At 42.5% G+C, this 16036-nt stretch overlaps 1 protein-coding gene across 21 annotated transcripts in view; it reads right to left on the reverse strand.

Annotated features, from left to right (window-relative positions):
- Positions 1–16036, reverse strand: part of cast (calpastatin) — a 196354-nt gene that overhangs the window by 61291 nt on the left and 119027 nt on the right. For 19 of the 21 annotated variants that reach the window (XM_078214745.1, XM_078214739.1, XM_078214740.1 and 16 more), the window contains 10 exons: positions 14469–14525; positions 12726–12815; positions 11787–11882; positions 11515–11577; positions 9473–9598; positions 6889–6945; positions 6324–6413; positions 4394–4489; positions 4117–4179; positions 3042–3167 (listed from right to left, as the gene is read on the reverse strand). In XM_078214745.1, coding sequence (XP_078070871.1) covers positions 3042–3167; positions 4117–4179; positions 4394–4489; positions 6324–6413; positions 6889–6945; positions 9473–9598; positions 11515–11577; positions 11787–11882; positions 12726–12815; positions 14469–14525 — 864 coding nt within the window. The remainder of the gene's footprint in view (positions 1–3041; positions 3168–4116; positions 4180–4393; positions 4490–6323; positions 6414–6888; positions 6946–9472; positions 9599–11514; positions 11578–11786; positions 11883–12725; positions 12816–14468; positions 14526–16036) is intronic. The other 2 variants (XM_078214756.1, XM_078214753.1) reach the window with 1 other exon arrangement.

The following is a 16036-nucleotide window of genomic DNA, read 5'->3' on the forward strand; positions in this document are numbered from 1 at the left end:
GGGTGGGGCACAGTAAGGGAGATGGGAGTTTGGAAGAAGGGTGTGTGTTTGTAGAGAAGTTGATTACGATATGTGTAGGAAGGGTTGGGGGGGGCGGGGAGAGTCACTAAGTTTTGAGGTACCAGGGAATATGGAGAACTTGTCTGAAACCTGCATGAGTACATAAAATAATAACATTTTTACAAAGTACTCTGAACATACAAATTTTCATATTTTTATGATGAATTCATTATACGCTGATCTATAATAGACAGACTTTAATTATTATATGCTGGGTGTTACTATGCTACTTTATTGTGATTTTAGTTTTTGTTCGCACCTAGGATCATCAGTGACCAATGGGGTCACACTGGAAAACAGTTTGGAAAGCAGTGCCCATGGTTAAATCTGGAAGATGACTGGATGGGTGCAATCGCACTTTAACTGCTGTGATTATATTTAGCAATGCAAGAGGAGTTGTAAGCATGTTGTTATCTTCTCCTCTCTCAAAGGATTGATGGTGCTGGTGTTACAAATTTAGATGGAGTTTTTCCCAGTTATTTTTTGGCCTCAGAGATGTAAGAGAAACTAGGGTGGAAATGACATTGAAGAATATCAGTCCTGAGGGTTAAAGCAAAATTTAAACAATATATTTTGTTGTTTCTACTAAATATTTTATATATTTCTATTCAGTTTAAAGGAAATAGATTTGTGAAAGATGCAAAATGAGCTTCCATCCACTTCACATTATCACACCAAACCACCTGATTGGTGCCTTCTTGCTCCCTCATTAGCTATTGCTATCATTGGTCATGTAATTACCTGCGGCCAATCAGATTACAAAACCAGAAAGAGAGAATTGCCCTAAGAAATCCTAACTTACAACAACAACAGCATCCTGCATTTATATAGCACCTTTAGCACAATAAAATGTCACCAGCTGCTTCACTGGAAATGTATCAAGCAGTTGTACAAACAAAGAACAAAGAACAATACAGCACAGGAACAGGCCCTTCGGCCCTCCAAGCCCGCGCCGCTCCCTGGTCGAAACTAGACCATTCTTTTGTATCCCTCCATTCCCACTCCATTCATGTGGCTATCTAGATAAGTCTTAAACGTTCCCAGTGTGTCTGCCTCCACCACCTTGCCCAGCAGCGCATTCCAGGCCCCCACCACCCTCTGTGTAAAATACGTCCTTCTGATATCCGTGTTAAACCTCCCCCCCCTCACCTTGAATGTATGACCCCTCGTGAACGTCACCACCGATCTGGGAAAAAGCTTCCCACCGTTCACCCTGTCTATGCTTTTCATAATTTTATACACCTCTATTAGGTCACCCCGCATCCTCCGTCTTTTCAGTGAGAACAACCCCAGTTTACCCAATCTCTCCTCATAACTAAGCCCTTCCATACCAGGCAACATCCTGGTAAATCTCCTCTGCACTCTCTCTAAAGCCTCCACGTCCTTCTGGTAGTGTGGCGACCAGAACTGGGCGCAGTATTCCAAATGCGGCCGAACCAACGTTCTATACAACTGCAACATCAGACCCCAACTTTTATACTCCATGCCCCGTCCTATAAAGGCAAGCATGCCATATGCCTTCTTCACTACCTTCTCCACCTGTGACGTCACCTTCAAGGATCTATGGACTTGCACACCCAGGTCCCTCTGCGTATCTACACGCTTTATGGTTCTGCCATCTATCGTATAGCTCCCCCCTACGTTAGTTCTACCAAAATGCATCACTTCGCATTCATCTGGATTGAACTCCATCTGCCATTTCTTTGCCCAAATTTCCAGCCTATCTATATCCTTCTGTAGCCTCTGACAATGTTCTTCACTATCTGCAAGTCCAGCCATTTTCGTATCGTCCGCAAACTTACTGATCACCCCAGTTACACCTTCTTCCAGATCGTTTATATCAGGAAGCCACACGAGGAGATTTTTGGATAAATGGTTAAAGAGATGAATTGCAAGGAGCTTAAAGGAAAGGAGTGGAATAAAAATGTGGACAGCTTTATGGTGGGAGTTCCATACCATAAGACAGAGGCAGTTAAATTCTCTGCCAATTGTGCCAAAATTGGATTCCGGAGGTTAATATGGTTGCAGGAGATTGAAGACGAGCGACAAAGCAATGGAGGGTTTTTAAAACAAGAATGAAAATTTTAAAACTGAGAAAATAACAGACTTCAGCTAATAGAGGTCAGCAATCACATGATGTGGTCCTTGCTGAGAGTTAGGATGCAGTTAGGAGAAATTTGCATGGTCTGATGTTAGTGGACAGTGAAAAAGTTGAAGCCAGGCAGGAAACCATTGCAATTCTCAAATATGGAGGTAGCAACATCATGGGTGAGGCTTTCAACAGCTTATGAGTTGAGGCATGGGAGGAGGGTCTGATGATATGACAGAGTTGGAAGTAAGCACTTTTGCTGATGAAGTAGTTCTGTGGTTAGAAGTCCATACTATATTAAGTCAATAGAAGTCAGATACAATATTAAATTTGTGCACTGTCTGGTTCAGCCTCAGACAGTTGCCAGGGAGAGGGATAGAGTCGATGCCTAGGAAACATGGTTTCTGGCGGGGACTAAAGACAATGGCAACGGGGTGTCACCATCAGTAGGACTGGAAGATCTGTCCAAAGGGAAGGGCTGGAAAATTCAGTCCTGGGTTTCACTCATCACAATGTTTAATGGGAGGAAATTTCTGCCCATCCACTATGAAGTGTCTGATAAATAACAGGGCAATGGAGAGAATTGGTTGAGGTATTGGTGATGCAGTGCCGGGTATCATCAGTGAGAATGTGGAATCTGATAATGAATCCCAACGATCTCATCATGGGGCAGCATGTAGGAGAGAAATATAAGGGAGCCAAGATGATGATCTTTGGGGAACCTCAGAAGATAATGGTTGCAGGGGCAGGAAGAGAAGACTTTGCAGCTGATTCTTTAGTGACAACTGGATGGTTAAGAATGGAATCATGTGAGTGCCGTTCAACACAGCGAGATAATGCAGGAGAACCCTCTCCTCATGCAACCTCTAACAGTTTAAGATTGAAGACATACTTCTTTCTGTATAGACGGCGGAGCTGCAGAGTGAGAGGTCGGAGCTGAGCGTTTAGAAACTGGAGCTGGAGAACTTTGGACAAAGTCTGCTGACAGGGAATCCAGGATGTCACCTTCTGTCATACTCTGTAATAACAACACAATAAATGCAGTCAAAGATATTTCAAGAACACAGACACAAACATCTCAAATCCTTAGTAATGAAGCACAAATTTTTAAAATTTCATTGCCGCAATCGCTTTTAACTGCACAATTCTCCTTCACACCCTTGAGTTTCTCACTTGCCAATGTTATCCATTGGAAAGATAGAGAGGTGACATCTGTCAGCCCCACACCTGGAACATGCAAGGGATAATGTGCAGGGTTCAGTTAGATCTGCACGTTATGTTTCCACAAAACATCATTGTGATATTGGAAATCAAAGAACCAACGTGCAATTATATTGTAAGAAATCAGAACCTCAGTGCATCTGCACAAAAGAGAAATAACAAGATGACATTTTTTCCAAATGAAACTACTTTACACGTTTGGAAACTGGAATTTGAGAACAATTGTATCGATCTGCTAATATTTTCAGATAGTTTATAATCAGAGCAAGAAAATCCTCTGTGAGTTTGGAGAAGCAATGGAAACGAGGTTTCAAAGAGGCAAATGTACTTTTCGTACCTCTAACATTCTTTACATTCCAAGTATGTTTATCACTCTCATATCATCCTGCCCAGCACTATGAGGAAGGCCAGACACACTCACTAATACTGTTTCTGTGAGTGGGGATTCTCAGCTGATCCCAGCCCTCGCACTGAGTGAAATGATGGGCAGAATTTTATCGGCACGTCCGTCCGAGGTTCGTATGATCCTGCCCAAGGCCAATGGAGAATGCTGTTCTCCGAGCCGAGCTTGCCCCTGGAATCGGGGCGGGCGTGCCGGTAAAATTCCAGCCAATATCTCTTAACAAATTTCCCCCACCATCATTAATATACTAAGATCATGAAGCTCACTGACTTATAGAATGGTGCCTTGTAGAGTTTGACTATAGGGAATCAAATCCCCTTGCAGGAGAAAGCAACAGCTTTACCTTCTCTGGTGCCTTTGGTTTTGCTCCTGGACCGGTGGAGGAAGAGGGCACTTTACCTTTATCCTGTTACAACAAACAAGTTTTCAGATTTTTATCAAGGTGTTCAGAAATATATAAAATTGAAGGCAGCGGGTAAAGCAGCAACATAAATATAATTAAAATAGAATAAAAAATATAAAAATATCATTTCAGATATTTTACTCCATGCTCTGTGCACAGATATTTTTGGAAAGTACAAAAATTATTGGCTTGTTTCAAATTGATCGTTGGCCCAAACCTTAGGATCAGGTTGCTCTTTAAATCTGTAATCAGGTGGTATAGACTCTTCCGTTTCTCCAACTAGTTCCGGCTTCTTCTTAGCAGCATTCGGTTCCTGAAAATGTGAGAAATTGAATAACTCAATGATCGTATTCATTATTAATTATTAAGGTTCATTATCCACATGTGGTTCAGTAAAATGATAACTGGAATAAAACCAGAACATGCTAGCAGATCTGGCAGCATCTGAAGACTCATGGACTCGAAATGCTCAACTCTGTCTCTCTCTCCACAGATGCTGATTTTCCAGTAGTATCTGGTTTCATTTCAGATTTCCAGCATCCACAGTATTTTTTTATTCATTCGTGGGACATGGATGTTGCTGGCTGGCCAGCATTTACTGCCCATCCCTAGCTGCCCCTGGACTGACCGGCCATTTTAGAGGGCAGTTGAGAGTCAACCGTATTGCTGTGGCTCTGGAGTCACATGTAGGCCAGACCAGGTAAGGATGGCAGATTTCCTTTCCTGAATGACATTAATGAGCCAGAATGTTTTTTTCCAACAATTGACAATGGTTTGATGGTGACCAGTAGATTCTTAATCCCAGATTTTTTTTTTGCTTTAATTTAAATGATAACTAGAGATATGTGAGTCAAGTGGATTAGGAAATTATTCAAGGTTCTGAAGGAGCTGGATGTAATAGACTGTAGCAGTTGTCAGAGGAAGCTCTGGTACCCACTCCCTGAGCCTCTGAGTCCTTCTACCTCTTTCCCCTTCTTTAAGACATTCTGTAAAATCAAACTCTTTGAATGTTTGGCCAATTGTATTTCTCAGTTGCCAATTCTGTTTGATAATGCTCCTGTGAATTGGCTAGGGATGACTACATTAAGTCTATACTATGATTTAAGTAATGACCAACAGCATTTATTTGAGAAACCAAAAATTCAAGTATTTACTGAAAGAAAGAAGCTCCAAGATTCAACGTTGAAAACAAAAGAATTTTATTACCTAAAAATCAAAGAACACAAATACTAAAAACTACACTCTATCTTAACTAGTTTGTTATGTTAAATATCTTAAATGTACAATGAAGACAGTTACTTATTCTCTCAACCAAACTTCCTCACTCAAATTTCCTTCTCCCATTTGACTCACACCCCCAAATTTCAAGTCAGATAATTATTTAAAATTGGCAGATTGGCCACTTGGTCTAAGTACTGCTTCAAAGATTTATATACAGGTTTGAGATTTCTTGGGCCTTCCACTTACATCCAGCAAGGATTTCACTTCAAATCTCCAGTAAGCATCCCTTGGTTGCAGACTTCCCATTCAACCCATATGTCGCTGCCATCTTAAGCATAACAACCTTCAGTCAGAATTCGCCTGTTGTCCTTTAACTCTGGAGAGCTCACTCTCAGCTTGGCTATCTCTAGAAGTTCAACTCACTGTTAGGAGTCCTTCAGCTAACAAGAGTTTTTGAATTCTTTTAGCCAGCACGTGGAATTTCAAATGAGCTCTACTTAGAGATATTTCTTGTTCTGCAGGCAGATTATTCTAAACGAAAAGTCTTGCTTGAGGCCACAGCCATAACCATAATCTAGTCACCTTATGATTAACTTTTTGTTAACCCTCTTTCTATTATTTCTCTCACATGCATCTTGATCTCGTGATGATTTACTGCATGCAAGCCATGTTTTATAATAATTCTTTCAGAGAAACCCAGCTCTTAAAGGGACCACCACCCCAACATAAAACATTTTTTTCACACAAAAGCACGTGAGCCAACATATCTGTCATATTGTTATTATTGGACTGAGGAATGGACAGCGTTACGAACAGACTCGTTCCATATGTACATTAGCTTCACAAAGAAATGGACCAACATATGATGCAATAAAAGGAACTATATTCAAAGACTGCAAGTATCAGGAGACAAATTGTATTTGTACCTTCACTGGGGGACCAGTGTATTTTGGACCTGAATTGTCCGGTGCTTCTGATGGGAGTGTTCCTGCAAGTAGGTCGAATGGATCTTCACCCTTTAAAAATAAAAGACGTCTCAAACAACTGCTACTCACACTTAACTGGTAAAGTTAACTCTTCCTTGTCCGGAAGTGGGAGCTCAACATGGAATGTGAAGTAAGTGAAGTTAGACTTTAGTTTCTACAATCACTGATTGGTGAATTTAAAACCTGCTTTTGAGAATTAGCGTGTTTGGAACACGTGGAGAAGCATGGTGCACATAAAAATCAAAGGTTGGTGGTCATGAAAGGCTGGAAGTATTGTGCAGTGAGAGATCTGAAGTATGGAATAGGATTATCCTTGCAGTTGAATTTTGGAACCTGAGAATTGCAGATTAGGATAGTGCAGTTAAGAACGGCTCTGTGATAATATCCAAAATAGTATTTGATAAATGATCTGTGAAGGTTTCCTAAAATAATCTGTTTGTGCAATTCTTCTGCTGTCACTGGCACTGCCATACATTTCCCATTTTACTCTGCTTTATTCACTCACCTTAGCACCACTTTTACCCGCAGAAACTGGGGCAGCTGTCGAAGCTTTCAGAGGTGCCTTTGCAAGAAAGAAAAGAACATTACAAATGTGATATAAACAAAAAACATTGGAAATACTCAGCAGTTCCGACAGCATCTGTGGGCAAAGACTCAGAGTTAACATTTCCGGTCGATGAACCCTTGTCAAACCATGCTGAAATCATGAAGGGTAGAATTTCAGTTGAATTCCATGTGGAATCAATTGGCACGGGAGATGGTTGCTGAGGCAGAAAAGGTGGCCGTGAAAGTGAGTTTTAGTGGTTGCCCAAGCAAACACTTGAAGAAAAACACACTATACAATGAAGACGAATGAGGTAAAGGTGACAAATCAGTGGAAATCTCTTCGGAGAGAAGGATAGGGCTTCTGCCAGGTGGGAATGTCTGGAAGAGAAGGGACAGTGAATTAAACATTAATGCAAGAGCAAAGTACTGTGGATGCTGGAAGTCTGAATCAACAACAGAAAATGCTGGAAATGCAAGTCTTGCAGTATTTGTGGAGAGAAAATCAGAGTTAAGGCAGGTGGTCCTTCGTCAGTCCCTTCAGTCTCACTGCCTGTGGGGAGGGGTTGGGGGGGGGGGGGGGTGGGGGGGTCGGGGCAGGCCATTGGGAGGGAACACAGGGGCTAGCCCGGGGTGAGCCATGAGGCCAGACAATGGGGGGGACTTTGCGCATGTGCTGATCTCCGCACTGACAGATCGGTGAATGCACAGTGGCTCGCTGAGCACTATGCTGCCAGCTTCTCAGGCAGGAATAGGCCCTGCCCCCTACTTACCAGAGTGAATCCCACTGAGGTGCTCTGTGATGCACAGAATGTCGGAGATTCACTCTGGTAAGTACACTAAATCACCAGCGGGAAATACTTCTGCTTTCCCACACATTGGGAAGTTAGATTTATTTTGGGAGAATCTATTGGGCCAAGATCTATTATTTTTCATTTCTTATTGGTCCCTGGTTAACTATTACTATTAATGATTACCTGTGGCCAGATTGTGAAGTAGAGAGAGTTCCCCAAAGAATTCCTACCTTACAACATTCCTAACAGCATCCTGCATTTATATAGCACCTTTAACACAGTAAAACATTACCAGCTGCTTCACGGAAAGGTGTCAAGGTGAATTTGACAGTGAGCTACATAAGGAGATAATTCGACAGAGGTAGATTGTAAGGAGCTTGAAGGAAGGGAGAGGAGTAAAGATGTGGAACGGTTTATGGTGGGAATTTCCAATTTTAAGGCAGAGGCCATTAAATGCGGTACGGTAGCACAGTGGTTAGCACTGCTGCCTCACAGCTCCAGAGACCTGGCTTTGATTCCCAGACTCGGGTCACTGTCTGTGTGGAGTTTGCACATTTTCCACATCTCTGCGTGGGTTTCCTCCGGGTGCTCCGGTTTCCTCCCACATTCCAAAGATGTGCAGGTTAGGTTGAATGGCCATGATAAATTGCCCCTTAGTGTCCCAGGATGTGTACGTTAGAAGGATTAGCAGGATAAATATATGGGGTTGCAGGGATAAGAGCTGGGCAGGATTGTTGTCGGTGCAAACTCAATGGGCCGAATGGCCTCCTTCTGCACTGCAAGGTTTCTATGATTCTATGAAATGCACTGCTGCTAATTTTGGAACAGTTAAAATTGGAGATGCAGAGGAGGCCAGAATTGGATAAACACAGAGATTCCAGAAGTCTAAAGGGCTGAAGGAGATTGCAAAGATTAGGAGGGACAAAACCATAGAGAGATTACAAAACAGGGATGAAAATTTTCAAACTGAGACATTATCAGATTTCAGCCAATGGGGGCTGGCTGGTGATGGTGGTGAATGAACTGGATTTTATACAAATTAGAATGCAGACAAGAGAGCTTTGGATAATCTGAATGGAGAGTGGAAAACCTGAAACCAGCCAGGAAAACATTGGAATTTCAAGGATGGAGGTAATAACATCATGGATGAGGTTTAAGCAGCAGATGAGTTGAGGCATGGGAGGGGGGGTCTGATGATATGACAGAAGCGGAAGTAGGCACTTTTGGTGATGAGTTCTGTGGTCAGAGGTCCATTTTGGGTCAGATACAATATCAGGTTTGTGCACTATCTGGTTCAGCCCCAGACAGTTGTCAAGGACAGGGATGGAGTTAATGCTGAGGGAACAGAGTTTCTGGCAGGGACTGACACAATGGTTTCATTCATCACAATGTTTAACGGGAGGAAATTTCTACCCATCCACAAATGGGTGTCTGATAAGGAACATGGCAATTGAGAGCCAATGAAAGAGTCGAGATTGGTAGTGGTGATGTAGAACTGGATGTCACCAATGTAAATGTGGAAGCAGATACTGATTCCCATTCATTGTGCCGTGGAAAAGCAGGTGGAAGAGAAATATGAGGGATGATGATCTCTGCGGGACCCCAGAAAATAATGGTCAGGAACAGGAAGACTTTGCAGCTGATTCTCTAGAGTGGTTAAGAATGGAATCACCTAAGTGTCATCCCACCCAGCAGGATAATAGGGAGGAGTCCTCCCCCTGCAGGCTCTAACAGTTTAAGATTGGGGCCTACCTCCTTCTGCACAGTCGGCGGAGCTGCAGCATGAGAGGTCGGAGCTGAGCATTTAGAAACTGGAGCTGGAGAACTTTGGGCAAAGTCTGTTGACAGAGAGTCCAGGATGTCACCTTCTGTCATACTCTGTAATAACAACACAATAAATGTAGTTAGACCATCTCAAAGATACTTCCAAGAACACAAATACAAATCATCAATAGAGAAGTACAAATGAAGAAAATTTCATTGCAACAATAGCCACTGACCACACAATTTCCTTTAAGTTCCCACATGCTATATTGTGACATGATGGGGAGGTGACATCTGGCAGTCGAACGTCCAGAAAATACAAGGGAGATTAATGGATAATCTCTCTCAGTTCCATCCTGCGGGGTTCAGTTAGAGTTACACATTATGGGGTACATTTTCCAGTCCCACCCAAAGTGGGAATCGTAACAGATGGGATGGACAATTTGGCAGACCATTTAAAGGTCCGTTGACCTCGGGCAGTAATTTCAGGTCTTGGGGCGCACACGGCTGGAAAATCCTGCCCTATGTTTCCACAAAACATCACCACTGACAATGGAGATCAGAGAGAAATTGTGCAAATATATCAGAATTATGGTTGGTAACTTAGTACATTTGTACAAAAGAGAAATAAACAATGCCATTTTCTCTAAATGGAACCATGTTTTATCATTAAATATGCAGGATTTGGAGCTTATAAAAATATATTCACCCTTTTCCTTTAAATAATAAAACTAACTCTGGGGCTTTGGAGAAGTGATGGGAATGAGGTTTCAAAGAGGCAAATGCGTTTTCATACTTCTGGCATTCTTTATGTATGTTTATCTCTCTCTTATCCTCCTGTCCAACACTGTGAAGAAGGACAGACATACTCACCGTTTTTTTTCTGTTACTGTGTGATTCTTCAACCTTGGGCATTTACATGAGTATCACTGCTGATTCCAACCCTGGCACATTCCTTGAATACACTTCCATCACTATCATTAGTATTAGGTCATGAGAAACATTGACTTATGGGATGGTGTCTAATGAGGGGTAGTATAGAATTCTTAGTATGAGGCCCTTCATGTTAGTTTTACTATAATAAGTAGACTAGGTTAAGGTAATTATAAAGTGCCTTATATATAGTGAGAATTCACAATGTGCCTGGAACAAAATATGCAGAGATATTATAAACTGCAAAGGTATTATAAACTGCAACAGTATTATAAACTGTATAACCACAAATTAATCAAGTATTATAAGCTTAAACTGTATTTTCAATATATATGTATTGTGCACCTTGGCCAACTTCATTCTGAATGCAGCATGATGGGAAACACAGTGATAAACAGGCCAAATTCTTTTAACATAATGGAGCACAGAAAGGCAGCCTTTTGTTGTCTGTTTTTGGATATGTAAAAGCAAGTTTAATAGGCCTGGTATGTCAGGGAGTGGATTCATTCATGGGTAGTGAGGCTGGAGAAGTCTCGCAATCTGATAAGGAGAGGCCATTATGGGAAGAGAATTACTCCTTTTGCCAATTAAGATTGGCAATTAAGATTACACCGCAGCTGTAAGCGGTGGCCTTGGTTACTGGGATAGACGTGGGTTAGGTTTCCTAGGTAACATGGGAGGAACCTACAGGGGAAATGAGCTAATGATCTCCTATTCCTGTTGACAGGTGGAACATTATTGGCTAAGGTAATAATGTGTAATATCGTGATTGGACCTTCCAGTCTGACTGACGAGGCTGGGCGTGATATTGAACTGGCCAGAATAATATAACAATTTTACAATGCGAGATTAGCTCAGAGAGGACAATCAATCCTCATTGACTGTGTCTCCCTCCTGATGCAAGCATTAGCAAATAAATTCCTCTTCATTCTTTAACTATACATTGTCTTCCATAGTCTATGTATGGTTGACTAAGGTCAACTAAATACAGGGTACCGCACTGGGACTCCTCAGAAAATTCCTCTTACAGAGTCCTAAACAATTTCACTGTAGGGAACCAAATAGTCTTACAAGGGAAAAAAAAACTTCAGCTTTACCTTCTCTGTGACCTTTGGTTTTGCTCCTGGACCAGTGGAGGAAGAGGCCACTTTACCTTTATCCTGTTACAACAAACAATACTTTATCAGCTTTTTATTATTGCCATCAGAATTATATAAAAGTGAAAGCCGCTGGTAAAGCAGCAACATAAACATAGTTAAAATGACAGGTTAGAAAGACCATTTTAGATATCTTTCTCAATGTTCTATGCAGATAATTTTTGAAAATATCAAAATTATTGGCTTGTTTCAAATTGATTCTTGAACCAAACCTTAGGATCAGGTTGCTCTTTAAATCTGTAATCGGGTGGTATAGATTCTTCCTTTTCTCCCACTTTTTCAGCCTTCTTCTTAGTAGCATCTGATTCCTGGAAATGTGAGAAATAAAATTGCTCAAAACCAATATTCTTACAAATGTTAAGATTCAGTCCCCACATACTGTGCTCCAGTAAATGAGAATTGGAGTTACATGAATCAAGTGAGTATTTTGGAACTTATTTAAAGCACCAAAAAGGCTATTTGTAAATGTTAATAAAAGCTTTGGAATTCACTCTCTTAGTTTCTCCAGTTCTCAATCTTTGCATTCTCCTTTAAACTTCTCATTAAAATCTCTCTTTAGTTAAGCTTTTGGTCATCTGTCCTAATATTTCCTTATGAGATACTGTGCCAAACTTTGCTTGATAATGTGCCTCTCAATAAGATGTTTTACTATAATTAAGTGCATTATAGAATCATAGAATCCCTACAGTACAGAAGGAGGCCATTCGGCCCATCGAGTCTGTACCAACCATAATCCCACCCAGACCCTATTCCCATAGCCCCACGTATTTTACGCTGCTAATCCCCCTGACACTAGGGTCAATTTAACATGGCCAATCAACCTACCCCACATATCTTTGGACTGTGGGAGGAAACCGGAGCACCCGGAGGAAAGCCACGCAGACACGGGGAGAATGTGCAAACTCCACACAGGCAGTCACTCGAGGCCAGAATTGAACCTGGGTCCCTGGCGCTGTGAAGCAGCAGTGCTAACCACTGTGCCACCGTGCCACCCTGTATATTATATGTACATTATATCAAACTGTGATTGGGCTGGAGAAAGGAGAGTGTTACCATAAGACCGATATTGGCATACAAATATATACAAGCTCTACAAAGATGCAACAACTACTCAAAGATCAAAAGTATCAGGAGGTATTTTTAATTTGTACCTTCACTGGGGGACCAGTGTATTTTGGACCTGAATTGTCCGGTGCTTCTGACGGAAGTGTTCCTGCAAGTAGGTCAAATGGATCTTCACCCTTTAAGAAGAACGCATATTTTGTTCATTAGCTCATTTCCCCTGTAGGTTCCTCCCATGTTACCTAGGAAACCTAACCCACATCTATCCCAGTAACCAAAGCCACCGCATACAGCTGCAAATCTTAACTGGCAAAAGGAGTCATTCTCTGCCCATAATGGCCTCTCCTTATCAGATTGTGAGACTTCTCCAGCCTCACTAGCCTCACTACCCATGAACGAATCCACTCCCTGACATACCAGGCCTATTAAACTTGCTTTTACATATCCAAAAACAGACAAGCATCAATGGAAACATCTGACAGCGATGACAATGTTGCTGAAAACAACCCAAGCAACTGTTGCTTGTAATTAACTGATAATTGCCTGAAATCCTCTTCTTGGAGGTGGAGTCTTGACCCCGAGAGTATGATTGCTGAGCATAGTTGCTGTTACTCACGTCAAGCTCAAATCTATTGGAAAAGAGTGGGTGAGAAAGAACTGTCCACTCATCGCATTTCCACAGCTGTCTTATTGAAGGATGTGCCTCATGTGGGCGTGGGCACAATTAATTCAGTATCTGAACATTGTGCAATCATCAGTGAACATTCCCACTTCTGACCTTACGATGGAAGGAAGTCATTGAAGAAGCAGCTAAATATGGTTAGGATTAGGATACTGCCCTGAGGAACTCATGCAGTGATGCCCTGGGGCTGATTGGTAACCAACAACCAGAACTATCTTTCTTTGTGTTGGCTATGCCTAGATTTCCCCTGATTCCCACTGACTTCACTTTCGTTAGGGCTCCTTAATGCCACACTCAGTCAAATGCTGCCTTTTGGTTTTCAGTACCATTTGTAACCTCTCAAGTACTGAAGCAGTCCTTACCTGCATGGAGCAGGGCCTGAACAATATCCAGGCTTGGGTTGATAAGTGGCAAGTAACATTTGTGCCACACAAGTACCAGGCAAAGACTATCTCCAACAAAATAGAATCAAACTGTTGTCACTTGGCACCCCAACTTCTCAATCATTCATTCTTTCTACCAAATAATGATCAGCTATTTGCACCACGTGGTCCCTTTAAGATTGATGTGCATTAAGGCCCATATGCACCTTAAAGGGGAAGTTACTTGTGTGTGACCGGTTTGTTCCCTGTGCAGCATATTCTCAATTGTTGAGCAGTTGTGCAGCTTAATGAGAACATTGGCCAAGATATAGGGGAAGCCTTTTCTCTTCTTATGTAATGTCATCAGAACTCTGCAATCATTTGAATGGGCAAACTGGGCCCTGCTTTTTCTCATATATGAAAGACAACACCAGGTTAGTCCAGGTGATGAGCTCAAGACTGTAGTGAGGCTCATAGTCATAGGGCAGGATTTTCCAGCCGTGCTCGCCCCAAAACCGGAAAATCCCATCGGAGGTCAACGGATCTTCCCATGGTCCGCCCTCCACCCGCTACAATTCCCATGGCGGGCAGGACGGGAAAATTCCCCCATAAGCTTTTGACTCAGACAGCAGAAAGCTATTCACTGAAATAAACTGATGTTGTACAGATCAATGTTGCCGATTATTTTGTAGAAGACAACTGAAATCTCAAAGACCCAAATGTACAGATCTGTTTCTGCTCTGAACAGAATTCATACAGTTCACACTTTACTCTTTTTTCCATCTTACCTTTGCATCACTTTTATCTGCAGAAACTGGGGCTGCTGTTGAAGCTTTCAGAGGCGCCTTTGCAAGAAAGAAAAATACATTCAATTTCCCCTCTTTCCTTTTGGACCCTGTCAAGTTCCCAAAATTATTTTCAATATTTCTTTTGAGATTTCAAAAGTAACACTTAATTCAAATTTAAACTTAAGTGAAATACGAAACGTGATCCTTAATCAAATTGTTCAACAAGATGTCAACCATGTATGATAAAAATACTCTTACTGAGATACCTTCAAAGTTTTCCTCCCTTAGCATTTGCACTAAACACCTTCTCATGTTCCTGATTTCAAACCCCATCTCAACTTTTATGTTCTCTCCTCTGATTTCATTGCCCTCTTATCCTCCTTAAAATAGGAGGATAAGAGGCCAACCCAAACTCATGGCCCCTCTCTTGACATTGTCACCTTACGTGGTCTTGCTCGTCTAATCGTACAGATCACAGATAAGGCCATTTCTGATCATTTTCTTGTATTCCTCACCACCCACATCCCCCTTCCACACCCAACTCCCCAGAAGGAAGAAATTGTTTGGACGAGTATGATTTCTCCATTTTGTTATTTTTCCTCTGGATTTGCCTCCTTCAGTATTATTTCCGTAAAAAATCTATCCCTAAATTCACTTACAATTGCACTTCCAAAATCCTAACTCTCAGGCCTTTTTTCCCTCAGCTTATCGTAACATTTTTTCAGCTACTGATTTGTTGGACTGCACCCTCACCTCTACATTTGATACCCTAGTTACTATCTCTCACCCTGGCCATTCGGCCCAGTCTGGCCTGCATCTCCACTCCCTTAAGGGACATGAGCTCAAAAGGGATACGGCAGACGAGTGATTTAGCAATTTTCTACCAGATCTGGCAAAACCACGGGGTTGATTCTCCCAGCCTGCTGTGCGGCTCTAGTAGCAGAGGCCATTTCGCAGGCTTCCCGCTGGGTGCCATGGCCTCCGCACATCTCCGCGGCAAAGTTTTTCAGCGTCATCAGCCCCGCGCCGGAAATCGGCGCGGAGCTAATTTCAATATTATAATTCGCATTTGCATCATTAGTGGGCCCGGGACTGAAATCTCCGGGCCCACTAACGTCATGCCTGCTCCCCCCGCCACCCCAGGCCCGCCCCCCCCCCCCCCCCCCCACCCCCCCTTGCCAGGAGTGGTTCACTCCGGTGGGGTTTACAACTGCTCCCCACTAACGGGGAACAGGTGGCCTGACCCCCGCTGGAGTGAAGAGAGTCCACAAAGGCCCTCCCAGAAGGTCAGGGGAAAGGGAGGGTGCTCCTTGGGCAGTGCCAGCCTGGGGCACCTTGGCACTGCCACTGGGCAATGTGAGTGTATCTACATGGACTGCAGCAGTTCAAGAAGGCACCTTTACCACTTTGTCAAGGACAACTAGGGATAGACAACAAATGTTGGCCTAGCCAGTGACACCTACATTCTACTGCTGAAATAGAGAAACTGCAGAATGCTGCGGTACAAAGGGATTTGGGTGTCCATAAAAAGCTTCCCACTGTTCACCCTATCTATGCCCTTCATAATT

Source organism: Mustelus asterias, chromosome 6 (assembly GCF_964213995.1).
Source record: "Mustelus asterias chromosome 6, sMusAst1.hap1.1, whole genome shotgun sequence".
Taxonomy (NCBI): domain Eukaryota; kingdom Metazoa; phylum Chordata; class Chondrichthyes; order Carcharhiniformes; family Triakidae; genus Mustelus; species Mustelus asterias.